Here is a 15965-nt window from a genome sequence, read left to right as displayed (position 1 = left end):
TGTAAATCATTTTGGTTAAAAGCGTCTGCTAAATGAATGAATGTAAATGTAATGTACAACTTGCATACAGGGACATATCCAAATATTTTTCCAATAACATGCTTTATAGAATGAAACAATCTTTGAATAATACAAATAATTTGACTCAAATTAATTTGAGACTTATTTTGATCCACAGAAATAAAAGGAAGTGTTGTGTATTTTTCTTAATTCTTACAATTTTAATGATTAGTTCCGTTTCCTCTATTTTCACCCAGTGGTGCTGTACAACTGTTCGGTACGACGTGAGGACTGCAGTTTGTGTAAGAACGCCGACAAAAAGTATGACTGCGTGTGGTGCGAGACAACAAAATCCTGCATCTATAAAGACCTGTGCAGCAAGGAACTTCAGCAATGTCCTCCCCCAAGGATCACTCATGTGAGGATCATGACAAATATTTTCTTATTCCTTCTTATTTTACAGTCACTCCTCAAACATTTGGAGTATTTACAATTCATAACATTTAGTTTTGTGTCATTACGAAGCTCAAAGCCTTTCAGCTAAAGATGAAATGCATGCAAGAGCATATCATCTTCACCGCATCTCCAATGACAAATCATTTAAGAAATAATGATGCATAATTCTTCACTTTAGGTTCAAATGCAGTTCATAATTTCCCCTTCTTTTCATCTTTAAAAAAATCAGCATTTCTTATCCCCATCCTATTTTTTATGCCTAAATGATATATAGATGTCTGCATGCTCTGTGATGGTAGTGGAAACTGGAAATTTGAAACGGTCTATCCCTTACGCTTATGTTTTGCTGAATCCATCTAAAGTGTAATGATAATTTTGCCGTTGCCTGATAGTATTTTATTATTTGTCATCTGGCAAATGGTTTAAAGCAACCGTCTGACTCAAAAGAGCAAGGATCATAGTTTCACCCTCAAGTCATTTCAAACCTGTATATGACTCTTTTTTTTTTTCCTGTGGATATTTTGTAAAATGTGTTTATTTGTCTACAACGGGAGGTAATGGGGTGCAATGTTGTTTGGTCAACAAACATACTTCAAAATATCTTTATTTGTGTTTTGCATAAGAAAAAAAGGTCATACAGGTTTGGAATGAAATAAAGGCGAGTAAATGGTGAAATAATTTTTTTTTTGGTTCAAAGTAATTCTATTGGTGAGTTTACCCTAGAAATAAATACTCAGTTCAGTTTAAGTTTCATTAAAACTATCATTCCAATATCGTCGGTGATCATGTTATGTATATAATAAACATTTATTAATATTAGCCGACAGATTAACATAAAAAAGCCCAAGAAATTTGTTTGCAATTAATTAAGTTAATGCGTGTCTATTTGAAGAAAGAAAACAAAGCGTGTCTTGTATTCAATATGGATTACATTCGTAGCTTCCTGTATATTGAAAGATACCAGACAGAAGAAGATTTTTCAGCAGCTCTCTTTGCTCATTTTAAAATTTTCTCCATGAGTATTTTTTTCACAACTTGTCAAAGACAAACAAGCTCAAGTGTCTCATTAAAGGGAAGGATTAGAGGAGACTTAATGAGTCTGTTTTTCTGCCAAAGAGTCAATTTGTTAGTTTCAAAGTGAATCATTGTAAAAATGGCCATTTTAAAAGATCAAAAAGTTTGGGCACTTTACTAATTCATCGGTCTTATGACCAATCCTTCCGGTTTTCATTGAATACAATGCAATTGCCAACCCAACAGAATGCTGCATGTTTTTGCAATCCTGCGTAGTCATTTTTTACAGCAAACTAATTGCAAGAGTAAAAAATAAATAAACTAAAAATTATAATAATTCAAGCACGTTTTGTAACCGTATGTTGAATTTATTTGTTCTTTCATTTGTTGCCTTGTTTTTATTTTATTACGACTGTTTATTTGCTTTGCAAAAAACAGCGCAAATTGTATGCACTTCGTCTTAAGTCATTTTAAACTTTTTTAAATTACAATTCTGAGATAAATGTTAAGACATTCTGCTGTTTCTAAAAGGAACAACACCGGCAATGTTTGCAGATGATGCATCACCTTAACGTTGCCATTCTCTGCTGTTGTTCTAGATTGTCCCACGGTACGGGCCAATGGGTGGGCAGATCTCGGTTACTATAAAGGGTTCCAACTTGGGCATTAAGCAGGAGGACATTAAACGAATTACTGTGGCAGGAGTGGAATGTATTCATCAACCTGAAAGATATTCAGTGTCTACCAGGTACTACATCTATACAGAGTGGAGTATATTTCAATTGTACCAGACAAACCTGTTGTTTTTATTATTATTATTATTATAAAATTATCTTCCTCACGTGTATTTTAGTGTTGTGTGTGAGATCGGACCCTACCTATCAGCTCCTGGAGAGCTTCCTAGTGAACAAAGCTTTGCCGGGAAAGTGGAAGTAGAGGTTGAGGGAGGACGAAAAGGAGTGTCGACCGAGGAGTTTACGTACAGGGTAACTACTAACTTTATGTGAATTTACTTTGGTGTCCATGTAGTTACGTAAATCCTGCAAAACAAGGGATTTATTTGTACAGAACTACCTCCAGTTTTTTTTTTTCTGGCTTGCACTGATTTTATGTTCGTTGTGAAGGTGAATGACTTGGCAGATCTTGCTCTTACATTTTATTTCTTTAGATCGCTTCCCGTGTCCAATGTTTTAAAGCTGTGAACATTTTAGTATTTAGTAGAAAATTAATAATTTACAACAAACATTGTTATCTGTTAGGTATCTGTGGCAAAGGAAAGCACATTTCCAAAAGGAAAAAATGTTTTGAGTAAATTCGCGGGCCAGTTCTTTTCTCTACACAGCATCAATTTAGTCATGTGTACAGTATGCATTTGACAGATGCTTTTATACAAGCCATTAAAGTACACATTTTTCATGCTAGTATTTGTGTAGTGTAAGCTGCACGTTAGTCACGATAAATCAAATTGAATGAAAACCAGACTGTTAAAGCTAAGAGTAAACACAGAGGCTTTTGTTCCACCCTCAAGGACCCTGTTCCCAAGGATGTGTTCCCCTCGAAAGGGCCCGTAGCTGGAGGAACCCTCATCACCATCACAGGAAACCATCTGGACACGGGTAGTAAAGATGACATCAGAATCACAGTTGGAGGAGAGCCTTGTGAAGTGTGAGGAACCAGCTTGCGGTAGACTTTTTCGAATAAAGACGATTTGGTGGTTTATCTGATTGGTTTCTTGTGTTTTGTGCAGGGTGTCATTCGGCTGGGAGATAACCTGTAAAACAGGTCCATATAAAGGACAAAAGATTCCATCCGACAAGTTGATTGTCAGTGTGAAGTACGGCAAGGTGACCAATAAGGAATTTCTCGGATTTGAATACTCGGCCAATCCCAAAATTTTGGATTATACACCGCGGTCTAGTTTTATTTGGTGAGTGTGTTTTTATTAGCCGTTAAGCAGTTTGATTAATGATAGATTGTATGACACAATATATGAAATATATTTGTGTGTTTTCAGTGGAGGCCGTAAGATCTTGGTGACGGGATCAGGATTTGAACAAGTGCAGAAAGCCACTATGGTAGTGCTGCCCTCTGGTGACGAGAATGACGGCAAGTCTAGCAATGTGAAGGTAATCCTTTCTAAATAAATCACATGTGGTTTCACTGAAAATCTTCAGGTTTTCTATATTCTATACTCATCATCTCTTGGGAAATGTGTGCTCTTTCGTTTTCTGGGATTTTCTTTATATCAAATGTCAATGTGATAACCCGTCGCTCCCGAGCATCGCCTCCAGAAGATTTTCTCATCCTCTCTTCTTTCACATTTCTTAACCAACATTCATCTCGCATCATGTCTTCACATCATATTTGTTCCATGCGATGTGCGCTGATATTTCTTAAAAGTGCTTTATGGAGAGATTAATCCCAGTCGTTTTTAAATCTCACAGTTCGTCGAGGAGTTTAGCAGCAAGAACGAGACCGTGTTGGAGTTCCTGTCCCCGATTGTAGAAAAGAGTTACGAGAACCTGCCATTAAAAATCACCATCAAGCTGGACAACGTGGAGGAGAAATTGGACTTTTTTTACCACCCTGACCCCACTTTCGTTCACCTGACGGATAAAGCCATCACAGAAGGCAGCATCATCAATGTTAATGTAAATATTTCTGTAACATGTGCTGGTAGAAACGTATCAGTGATTTCAAACCTAACTTTTGGGTTTCACAAATTCTGCTTTTCTGTGACAGGGTCAAGGATTTTCCAAAGCCATGACTGCTTCGGAGGCCCAGGCGTTTGTGGGCGACGAGCCCTGCGTTGTAACAATCCTGGAATATGATAAACTATTCCTCGTGGCTCCCTCCAGTCCTCCTAAATCCTCCACCAGGCGCCATCGCAGAGACACCAGCTCTGAGGCCATAGAGCTTCTGGTTAGATGCACTTATATCTTCTCTGTTCTGGACAGGCTTCAGCTTGTTATATTCTAAAATATAACGTTTTGTGTTTTCTGCAGATAAAGTTTGGAAAGGGAGAGTGGAATGTTGGTTCTGTGCGCTTTGAGAGGAAGTCTGAGGTTCCTCTTTATATCATTATTCCAGCTGTCATCATTCCCATGGTGCTCTTTATTGGCATGTCAATATATTGCTACAGGTAACACATCTCCAGGGGTGTCATCATGCAAAATTAATGCGTTCATGAATCTTTTAGTTGTCAGAGGTGTGAACTGGTGGGCAGCAGAGTTATTGTAGTTTTGTTTTCGCTTTTATTGTAGTTTTACTGATATTGAAGATGGGTTTATTTTTATATTTTATGTTAACTGTAGTTAATTTTGTAGATTTTGTTTAGTTTTCATTTTATTATTTCTTGTAAATTGAGATTTTTTTCAGTTTCAGTTTTTTTTTATATTTGGTTAATTTTTGTTAAATTTTTGTTTCTTTTTTAGTTTTTGTAATTTTATTAGTTATTTATTTTTTGTAAGTATTTTTTATTTCAGTTTTTATTGATTTTTTTTTTCCAAAATTTTTTTTTTTTGGCTTTTTTATATATATACTTCAGATTTTGATTAACATTCAATGTTTTAATGGATGTAGTTTGAGTTATTTAGAATAGTTGTTGGTTGTAGTATTTTTATAACCTCGTGTGATCTACAGTAAATGGGTAATATGGTGATGTTAGCAATACCATGCAGATATATTTGTAGCGTACTCGGGTTAAAGCTGTTTTTGGGCTTTTTTGTGTGTGCAGGAGGAAAAGCCAACAGGCTGAAAGAGAGTATAAGAAGATAAAAGATCAGCTGGCCGGTCTGGAGGAGAGTGTCCGTGATCGCTGCAAAAAAGAATTTACAGGTAACCATTTCTTCAAATGAGCTAAGGTGAAAACATCTTCCATTTTGTTGAAAGTTTTGATAGTAAGTGCAGGGAGTTAATGTTGAGTGATTTTTGTTGGCCGGTTCTCTGTGTCTTTTAGATCTAATGATAGAGATGGAGGACCACACAAGCGACCTAAATGAAGCCAGAATACCCTTCTTGGACTACAAGAACTACACAGACCGTGTTTTCTTCCTGCCCTCCAAAGATGGAGCCAACGACGTCATGATTACCGGCAAACTCAATATCCCAGAATCCCGCAGGGCCATTGTAGACCAGGCCCTAAACCAGTTCTCCAACCTCCTCAACAGCAAAACCTTCCTCATCAATGTAAGAAACTTATTCCACCCTCGAGCCTGCTTTGCAAAACTCATGTGTATTTACTCACTGTAACATAGAGTACATAAATCACCCGAAATTTTTTCTTGGCACTGACACGATCGTTGTCTTGGCCAACTGTTTGTTTGTTCTTCTTCATGAGCGTAATTTCAAGTATCTGCCCTGCAGAAACAAGTCTTTAAAGTAATGTTTTGAAATGCGGTCTGATTCGCTGTAGAGCCTTCGCGCAACTGCTTTTGATTTATGAGGTGACTTGTGTGCCGATGTCTGTCTGCTATAGTTCATTCGCACCCTGGAGGGAAGACAGGAGTTTAATGCCAGAAATAAGGTTTACTTTGCATCGCTCTTGACGGTGGCTCTGCATGGCAAGCTGGAGTACTACACAGACATCATGAGAACCCTCCTGCTGGAGCTCATGGAGGAATACGTTCACAGCAAGAACCCCAAACTCATGCTTCGAAGGTCAGAAAAAGTTCATGTGTTATGTATATTCACAGAGACTAACAATGCATTCGACTTATACGTTTTTTTAATAATGCCAAGGGATAGTTTACCCAAAAATTTTAATTCTGTCACCATTTACTCACACTTTGTGATTTCAAATCTGTATAACTTGAAAAAATGATACTTTGTTGGTAAACGAAAACCGTTGGTCTCTGTTAACTTGCTTTGGTTTTGTTTCTATACAATAGAAGTCAATGGGGACCAATTGTTTTTGGTTACCAACCAAAATATCTTGTTTTGGTGTTTTGAAGAAAGAAAGTCATACAGGTTAAAAACAGCAAGAGGGTTAATAAATAATGACAGGTTTTTTTTGTTTTGGGTGAACTATCCCTTTAAACAACATGTATCTGTATTTGCATTGTCTGGGAATCTAACCCATGATAGCCTTGGCTGTGCAGGCACAGGTTCCCAACACTATATATACAGTCATAAAAAGCTAGAAATAGAAGAAAATGTTATTTTAATTTCCTGGCATGCAAAAGTAAATAAAAGCAAACTATTAGACCCTTTTTCATTGAAAGTGTCTATAGTGATTGTACATAATCTCTAGTCATCAACTTTTCATCAGTAATGTATTTTTAAAAATCTTATTGTGTGACACAAATTTAAATGCAATAAGACATCAAAATGTTTTATGGTTCAAAATATGCTAAATTATGTATGATATTGTTATGTGTAGAATTAACACAATATCCATTATCATGGTTTTTAATATCACCGTTATTGTCAATTGTGGTTAAATAATATTTTGAAATATAACTTCATTACACAGAATAGATGTTATGAAAACAATGCATCTTATGTATTGATGTTATAGCTTTGGTAGAATTGGCAGCACTGATGCGTCATTGCCTGTATCTCCATCTGTTGGTTACATTTAGGTCCGAGACAGTTGTGGAGAGGATGTTGTGTAACTGGATGTCCATATGTCTCTACCAGTTCCTGAAGGTAAGATGTGACTGTTTAGCTATGATTAAATTCCCAGAAACAGTTTTCTCATCACAAAGACTAATGTGTGTTCCTCAGAACTCAGCTGGTGAGTCGCTGTACAAGCTTTTTAAGGCCATTAAACACCAGGTGGAAAAAGGGCCTGTGGATGCCAAGATGAAGAAAGCCAAGTACACACTGAACGACACAGGACTCCTTGGGGACGATGTCGAATACAGCGTCTTGGTAGGTGTCTTTACCTCGCCAGATGCGTTTAGATGCTCGTGCTTTTTGGCATTGCAAGCAAAACTTATTCAATTTCAGTTTCCCAGAATTCAATTATCACCTTGATATTTCTAGACCTTGGAGAACATTTAAGCAGGTTGACATTTCCGTGTGCGATGTACGTGTTTACTTCAGTCTACGAAGCTGATCCTGCAGCAATATTCTCGCAAGGGAGCCTTTCATTGGAAAGTCCATTGATGTACTAGATTGAATGGGGCTTGATGTAAGAGATATTTAGAAACGCGCACACCGTGTCAATCAATGTCACCTTAACACGATTTCATTGGCCGGCAGCGAGTCTGTAATCTCATTCCACAGCGTAACGCTCGTCCTCGGGGACCGAAGAGCCATTATCTGGTTGAGGAAACTGCTCGACAGTGAACAATTCATGCCATCTTGGAAAACAAGCAGAAGTCTTTGTTAGCAAATTGTCTCTTTGGCCGATCACCTATGTATTATTTCATAATAATGAATTTATAATTTGTGGGGTTTACAAAGACATAAAACATCACACAGCAATTAATTTTTCTTGTCTGTCGGACAATAAAATGCAAAAAAAGAGTCTTGAATGAGGAGTCTTGAATGAGGAGTCGAACCGTGGGGTCCAGATTTACAAAGGGGATGTACATACTTGCTTGTTATGTGGTTTGCATGAAATCAATGCTTTCAAAACCCCTGTTTGTTTTAGAAAATGGGCATAAAATGATGCCATAATACTAAGGAATGTTTGAACTTTTCAGACCCTACAGGTGCTGGTTCACGGCGAGGGTCCTGACGTGACCCCAGTCAAAGTGCTGAACTGCGACACCATCTCCCAAGTAAAAGAGAAGATCATTGAGCAAGTGTACAGGAACCTGCCATACTCCCAGAGACCCACGGTGGACAGCGTCGCCTTGGGTTAGACATCATTTTCACAATGAATGCATTTAATTTCCCTAACATTTAGAAATTATGAGCAGACGTGCATGTAATTTCGTTCCTAAAGTCATACATTTGCTTTAGCTCTATTTGTTTATTACATTTTTAGACTTGTTTGGTTTTGCTTGTAGTTATCAATAAGAGCACAGCACTCTTAAATCATTTTAATGCAAATTATTACATTTAAATCCATTAGACAGATTTGTCTCTCAAAATAGCAGTAAACGTCTGCAGGTTTCTCTGGGTCCTGATTTATTACCGTTTATAAAGTTCGCAACAGATAAGTCTCCAACTTCATTTAAAGCAACACGCATAAATAGCTGTTTTATAAACAACGCACTGCATTCAAGAAAAAAAAACGAAGGGCGACGCGCCTCGTCTCGGCACCGAGCAGATAGCGGTTTGATTAATGGCGGATCCTGTTCGTGTCAGCCGGCTCTTCTGCGCGTCTTAATGAGTTGTTCTTGCAAATGTGCTGAATCGTTAAAGTCGATGTCTCACATCATCCATCAGACAGATAAATCTGGTTAAAGAACTGTAGGGAAGAAACAGACACTCTTTTTCAATCTCTGCTTGACATGGGTGATATGTGCAGCGTTGGCGTTTTTTTTTACGAGCGTTGATGCCAAGTGTTCTTACTTTTCCCGCCACAGAGTGGCGCCCTGGCTCCACAGGGCAGATTCTGTCGGACATGGATTTGACATCGCAGAAAGAAGGGAAATGGAAACGCATCAACACCCTGGCCCACTACAATGTAAGTGTTTGCTCAAAAGTCTCCGGTCAAATATGTGTTTTTCACGGTTTAATGAATTAAATAAATGGAAATAATGAGCAGAAGGACTAGCTTGTCCTTAATATATTTTATGTATATCCCTATATTTAATTTACTACATATAATTAAATGCTATTATTCTTGTTTATTTGATTCGCATCGTAATGTGAATAAGAGTGTTGTTTCAGTGTCACCAACACCACTATTAAGCACTAATATATTTGAATTATATGCAAGGTCAGTTTTTAAAGCTAAATGTGTTTGTGTTGTTTGTGTATTATTTTGTGTGTGTTAGGTCAGAGACGGCGCCACGCTGGTCTTGTCCAGAGTTTTGCACACTCAGCAGTCTTTCAACCAGAACCAAGACAACCACGAAGAAAGTTAGTGCTGTTCAATCTTACCGAATGCTTAAAACGTTAACAAACGATCCAATTTAATTTCTAGCAAGAGAGATGCTTTGCTATTCATTAATAGTCCCAAAATATTGACAATCCATGATGATAAAGGAAATGAAATGAAGGAAAAAATGTGCGGTGAACTGAACTGAACAAATAGCTCAATCAGCAGGTCTAAAATAAAGCACTCTCCAAATAGCAAAAACAAGCGAGCCTTCATTGTGCTTGTTTTTTGTTACACAGGAAATGCATTGCTGGAGGACGATGATAAGGTATTTCATCTGGTTAGACCCGCAGACGAAATGGACGATATCAAATCTAAAAGAGGAAGTATGAAAGACAAAGGGACCACTAAAGCCATCACTGAGATCTACCTGACCAGACTCCTCTCTATGAAGGTAATAATGTTTGTTTTGCTAAAGAGAACGCATGACATGGAAATATTTGAGGAATAATAACTGTAGCTCAGCTGGTTGAGAGAAAAGTTACCAGCGCAAAGGTCATAGGAGGGATAGTTCACCGAAAGTTTAGATTCTGTCACTATTTACTCCCCCTCAAGTTGTATGAAGTTTGTTGTTCTGTTGCACGCAGAGAAAGATATTATAAGACTGTTTTTAACCAAAGTGTTCTGGGGCACTATTGACTTTGATAGTAGGGGGGAAACTACTGTGGCAGTCGATGGTGCCCCAGAACTTGTTGCTATTCCACATTCTTCAAAACATCATCTTTTGTGCTAACAAAACAATGAAATTTATTAAAGTTTGGAACAACTCGACGGTGAGTAAATGATGATCTTTTTTGGGTAAACTATTCCTTTAAATGAACGCTTTGAATGCGCTTTACATGTATGTCCCTTTGGATAAAAGCATTAAAGTTTAACTTTATAGCCTTATTAATTTGCTAGATGTTAATATAGCTTTTTTTAGTATTTAATGTAAATTTGAAACTGATCTCGAATTTTGTTTTACAGGGCACGTTGCAGCAGTTTGTAGATGATTTCTTCCGCAGCGTGTTGTCTTATGAAAACATAGTTCCTCCTGCAGTGAAGTATTTCTTTGACTTCCTGGACGAACAGGCGGCAAAACATGACATCGTCGATGATGAAACCATTCATATATGGAAGACCAACAGGTGTGATACGGTTTCGTTCTGTAATGCTAAATAACTCTGCGAATTGCTCTGCAACCCCTTTAACCTAGCAGATTCAATTATTCAAGCTTTGTTGAGTCCGGATTAAATATTCACGTTTTGGGTCGTTCAGTGAGCACAGATTGACGGCTTCGCTGTCGCTTCTCCCATCTGCTGTCATCAACAGCCCGTCAAATTGCCCATCTCACGATTATTTTTCCGTAATGAGTCACGAACGTGGTTTTGATTTGTTTTGAGGATTTGTTCTGAGTCAAGGCCTCGGGACTCTGGGTATTGACTCTGTATGGATTGCCAGGCCCATAAGGGCCGGTAGGATGTTGTGTTATACAAATCTCGCTCCTGAATCTGAGAGGACTATTTCGGAGCATTTTTTTCTTTAATGATTGGGGGCGGCGTTGGGCATTTTTGAGAGGAGAGTAAGTAACCGCCTAGCAACCCCCCCACAACATCCTAGCAACGTCCTGTCAGGCGTAAATCTTTTTGTGATAGAAATGTATGTGTTTCTGCAGTCTGCCTCTACGGTTCTGGGTGAACATCTTGAAGAACCCTCACTTCATCTTTGACGTCCACGTGACGGAGGTGGTGGACGCATCGCTGTCCGTCATCGCTCAGACCTTCATGGACGCCTGCACCAAGACTGAGCATAAACTGACCCGGGTGAGCATCACTTTTCACGTTTGCCAATCCTTTGGTCGTATCTTCGCTTGGCGACTCATGTTCTCTCTATTTTGATGTCACCTTGACAGGAATCCCCGAGCAACAAGCTGCTTTATGCAAAAGAAATCTCCACCTATAAGAAGATGGTCGACGAGTATGTCTCTAATCTGTTGTAAATTTAGAGTTTATGTGTGTGACTGCAGAAATGACCATTTATATTCTTTCTCCATTCTTCTTTCATCAGTTATTATATAGGCATCCGTCAGATGGTTCCAGTCAGTGACCAGGATATGAACACGCATCTAGCAGAGGTTTCACGGGTATGTGTGTTTTGTGAAAAGAAAAACATCACTATTACTTCTTCTCAAGGGTTAGGTCAGTTCTAACCGTTTTGACTCCTTTATCTTCTGCAGTCTCACACCGATAAGTTGAATACCCAGGCTGCATTGCACCAGCTTTACCAGTACGCCAGCAAGTACTACGATGGGGTAAGTGGCATTTACGCTTTGATTTTAGTCGTAATTGTCAACGAAGTTGAGTTGAAAAATCTTGCATCATCTCTGCAGATAATCTCGTCGCTGGAGGAAGACCCTGCCGCTCAGAACAAACAGCTTACACTCAGACTCCAGCAGATCGCCGCCGCATTGGAGAATAAAGTGACGGATCTTTAATGTCGGTCTTATCTGAGAAGAACATTGTGGCGCTAAACCCAGGACACGGCTCGCTTTAGTGGGCTACAGAATTGAGAACCCATTCCACGGGACTCCTTTGCGTAGAGTATAAGAGGAAAGCCAGAGGCTTCGGTCTTGATTTTTCTCTTCCCAGATGGCTTTCGGTTTGATTTATGTTTCAGTGGGACCGATATAAACTCTATGCTGTGAGGTTGTCTATCTGAACTTTGAGTTGACACGATTGAAAAATTTGTTATGGTACTCGGATCAGCACCTGCACATAAGGAAATCCAGCATTTTGTTTCTTCCTGCTTTGTCAATAATCAGATGTTCAGTATATTCTTCCTCTGTAGATGAGATGAAATAGTATTATATGTACATATATTTTTACACAGAAAGCGAGGCTTTAAAACAGATTATCGTTCCTGTGGACTTTTTGGTTTCCTGTGTATTTTAAGTGCCACTCAATCCTGCGCGGTGATGTCACATCCCGGTTCAGTTGTGGTACATTATAGTCTGTATCGGTGTTCGTGATGCTGACGCCAACGCTTCTGTTATGTCCCTCCCAAGTATTTTGATTGTATTTTTACTGGTGATCGCGTAAAGTAATTTAGCCACTATGGATGTCATTGAAAAAGAACAGAGGCCATGATTGTTCAGTGTCCACAGAGTGCGAGCACATTTGATCCACAACACTCAGAACAAAGACCACGCAAGCTTTCATCTGCCTTTGATTTCATGTCTCGGGTCCTTTTATACGTGCAGTTCAACACATAGCTTGCCTTATTTTTTGACCCTATTATGATTTTGTAATCTAAATCAATTGAAGGCTGATTAAAGTGAAGTTTGTGTTGCGGATGCCTTTTAAAAAAAAATGGACATGTACAAGAATCGGCACAAGAAGGTCTTTTGAATGTGGTAACGTACTGTTTTGCCTTAACGGCAATGGTTAGGACTGAGACTCATATGCCATTTACATTGAGATAATGTTATGGGTTAATTATATATATAATTTTATTATCCTGGTTCTATTCTTACCTGTAAAACCTGGTGTTCGAGCAGTAAGTTAAATGGATTCGGGTATTTTGGGTGGAGCTTACCAAAGCTTTTTTTCTTAGCTGTCCACAATCATCTATTCTTCTAGCCTATGTGTTTTATATATGTTAAGTTGTTTTAAATCATCTTTACAGTAAATGAATTATTTTAGTCTGATAAAAAAATATATGATTTTTTTATTTTTTTTATTTGTAAATGGTACTGATTTTCCTACCTGTATGTTCTGACTCAAATGTGCCAAACACCAATAACAGAATGGGAACATGGAATGTGTTTTTTGTTTGTGAACTTTATAGTGTGCGTGTATGACTCGTGTTGCGTAGCAAAAGTACAGCCAATCAGAGGCTTGCACCGCCCATTCTGAGCATGATGGACACAGCAGGAAATGCCTTTAACGTGAAAATATAGCCAGACTGCCACGTTAAATTTTTTTATATCGCTCTTTCTCGCTCTTAACTGTGTTGTCAAGCTATGATCGTGTCAGTGGCTTATTGTAAAGCTTCTTTGCCTTTCTTTACCACGTAGTGCCTTAAAGGAATCTGAGTAATAATGATGAATTGTGTGGTGATTGTGTCTGCATTAAAAATTGCAATAGGGACTTTAGTAAATGTTTCAATGTTTTTGTACAATGTCAAACTTGATTTCCCCCCCTTGAAGCAGATAGTCTGAAAACAGTACATACTTGCTGGGTTTAATCAAATGAAAAGAAGTCAGTTATTATAGACTGCTGCATTGATGCGGTAGAGAGCATTTTAATATTTTATTATCTTATTAAATAATCATTATATAATATCTTTAAATGTGAGCGAGAGTTCACCCAAAAATAAAAATCCTCATCGTTTATTCACTCTTATGTGGCTCAAAAGCTGTATATGACTCTTTTGTGGAACACAAAAGAAGATATTTGGAGAAATGTCTCAGTTGTTTGTGTCTAAGCAACGGAAATCAATGGGGGTCATTGTTGTTTGGTTAACAAGGTTCTTCAAAATATCTTCTTTTCTGTTCTGCAGAAGAAGAAAGGTCATACAGATTTAAAATGATGAGTTAATTCAAATTATGGTGTGAACTGTCCCTGTAAGGATTAGCATGCAAATATTACCTTAAATGCAAATATTGGCTTTATGGTAAATTCTTTTTTTCTGGTGAAACCTAGTGAAATGAGTCTTGGCTCTCATATTATGTAGGTTGGAGAGAATTTCCGCGGGACAATATCTGGACTTCCCGGACAGGTTTTAAACCTAGTCCCAGACAAGAGATGTATTGATTGAAAACAACTTGCACTGTGACATATCTTAAAATATGAGATTATTTTGTCTAAGGATGCACAACAGTAATGTTTTTAATAATGTATGTTTTTAAAACGATTTAAATATATAATTTAACTAAAGCCTAGTCCTTGTTTGCGATATTCCCTGTCTGGGAAACTGCCCCTTTAATTTCATTACTGTCACTTTTTAAAATATTGCAGAATTTAAAGCAGCATAGTGACATAAATTACTTGAATTAATGTTTCTTATTTGCAGTGGCATCAGAAGGGGACAACTGGGAATGATGATCCTATGATGAGGGGTCCGGACTATTCGTAGCCCACCCTCTTTTAATGCATGGCCAGGCATGGTTTACAGGAAGAGAGTAGAGAGAAATAATTGTAAACAATCAATTAGACGAGGTGAAAGTGAATTGTTCAACCCTGTTTTTGTATGTGTTTTGCTTCTCCCTGCCCTTTCCACCCATTCATTTATTTTTAAGGGGTGGACATTGGTGGTTGTTTGGTACAGATCGGTCCTGCCTGAAGGCTTGATGGCTTTTGAGACAAACTTCAATGATCACTTCCTGTACCTTGTGTGAGTGTTTTTGTTAATTTATTTGTGTTTGTTTCAACATGTGTCTCCCTCTAACCAAAGGACAACAAGTTAAAGAACATGAGATTAGATGTAATGTGCCAGAGCTGTTTGTTTGCTATGTACGGCTATATTTGCTCATTCAGCTCACTTGAACCTCTTTATTCATTTCATGTGATTTATTTTATTTCTTTATTTCTTATGTGTATTTGTTCTATGAGCTGTTACCCCATAAGGTGATAAACACTACGTGAGTGTGCTGCCCTCTATTGTTCAAATGTTTTACTACAGGCTTTCTAGCTGCGGTTAAGAAGGACCAGTGTTCCAGAGAGAAATATTAATGCTTTTCCTGTGGTATAAGGCTTTAAAACGAATGTGCTTTGCTGTTTGCAAAGAAATCTGAGTTCTCATGACTCAGAATAGCACTTACTGAGTTCAAGGTCTAAATTAAAGAGCTGAATGGCCTAATGACTCTACACCATTCAATGTTCTCAGGAAGTTTTACATCAAAGTGGAGGCACATGATTCAGGTACAGTAGAAAAGAACAAGTGACTCATTACCGGCGAAATACAGAGAGATGTGGAAACGAATGCTTTTTTACTCAGTATAATGTTTAAGAGTGTTTGAGGTCGTTATGTTTGAGTTTCCTTCGGGTTATGGCATTTGACTGCTCTCGCAATGTTTTTACATTACAGGATATCCAACGTTAACAGTATGATTCCTGTACTTAAATCAATTTCTCCTCTCTGGTCTTTAAATTGATTTGTGTTCGGCACTCATTTAAACACGTTATTTTGTACTTTGTTTTGTTGCCAAAATTTAATGGAATTTTCTAGACACCACTAAACACAGTTTTCAATCAAAACGGTGCATGATTAAAAAGTTGTATTTATTTTTATTGTAAAACAGTAGATATACAATGTTCAAAACCAATAAGACTTGTTTGCACTTGGTGTAATATTTTGAAGAATTATTGTGTAGTAATTGTGTAGTAATTTTTCGCAGAAATATGTTTTTAAGAATGTTGGTACAACTTCTATTATGTAGACACAAAACCAAAGCAAGTCAATGGGTATCCAGCACCGTTGTTCGGTTACCATCATTCTTCCAAATATCTTATTT

General features: G+C 37.8%; 1 protein-coding gene across 1 annotated transcript in view; it reads left to right on the top strand.

The window, feature by feature from the left end:
- LOC130420523 (plexin-B2-like) overlaps nucleotides 1-13599 on the top strand; it is a 77768-nt gene extending 64169 nt beyond the window's left edge. The window contains 24 exon segments of the mRNA XM_056747836.1: nucleotides 258-418; nucleotides 2070-2218; nucleotides 2324-2456; nucleotides 2999-3135; nucleotides 3218-3397; nucleotides 3485-3596; nucleotides 3915-4121; nucleotides 4213-4392; nucleotides 4476-4612; nucleotides 5207-5307; nucleotides 5429-5658; nucleotides 5948-6129; nucleotides 7053-7119; nucleotides 7198-7344; nucleotides 8124-8280; nucleotides 8955-9055; nucleotides 9369-9453; nucleotides 9712-9866; nucleotides 10439-10599; nucleotides 11127-11274; nucleotides 11364-11428; nucleotides 11519-11594; nucleotides 11688-11762; nucleotides 11841-13599. Of these exon segments, the coding sequence (XP_056603814.1) occupies nucleotides 258-418; nucleotides 2070-2218; nucleotides 2324-2456; nucleotides 2999-3135; nucleotides 3218-3397; nucleotides 3485-3596; nucleotides 3915-4121; nucleotides 4213-4392; nucleotides 4476-4612; nucleotides 5207-5307; nucleotides 5429-5658; nucleotides 5948-6129; nucleotides 7053-7119; nucleotides 7198-7344; nucleotides 8124-8280; nucleotides 8955-9055; nucleotides 9369-9453; nucleotides 9712-9866; nucleotides 10439-10599; nucleotides 11127-11274; nucleotides 11364-11428; nucleotides 11519-11594; nucleotides 11688-11762; nucleotides 11841-11945 (3251 nt within the window). The 3' untranslated portion in view covers nucleotides 11946-13599.
- Nucleotides 13600-15965: the final 2366 nt, after the last annotated feature.

This window comes from Triplophysa dalaica, chromosome 5, assembly GCF_015846415.1.
Source record: "Triplophysa dalaica isolate WHDGS20190420 chromosome 5, ASM1584641v1, whole genome shotgun sequence".
Lineage (NCBI taxonomy): Eukaryota > Metazoa > Chordata > Actinopteri > Cypriniformes > Nemacheilidae > Triplophysa > Triplophysa dalaica.
This window is presented reverse-complemented; position numbering and strand designations above follow the sequence as displayed.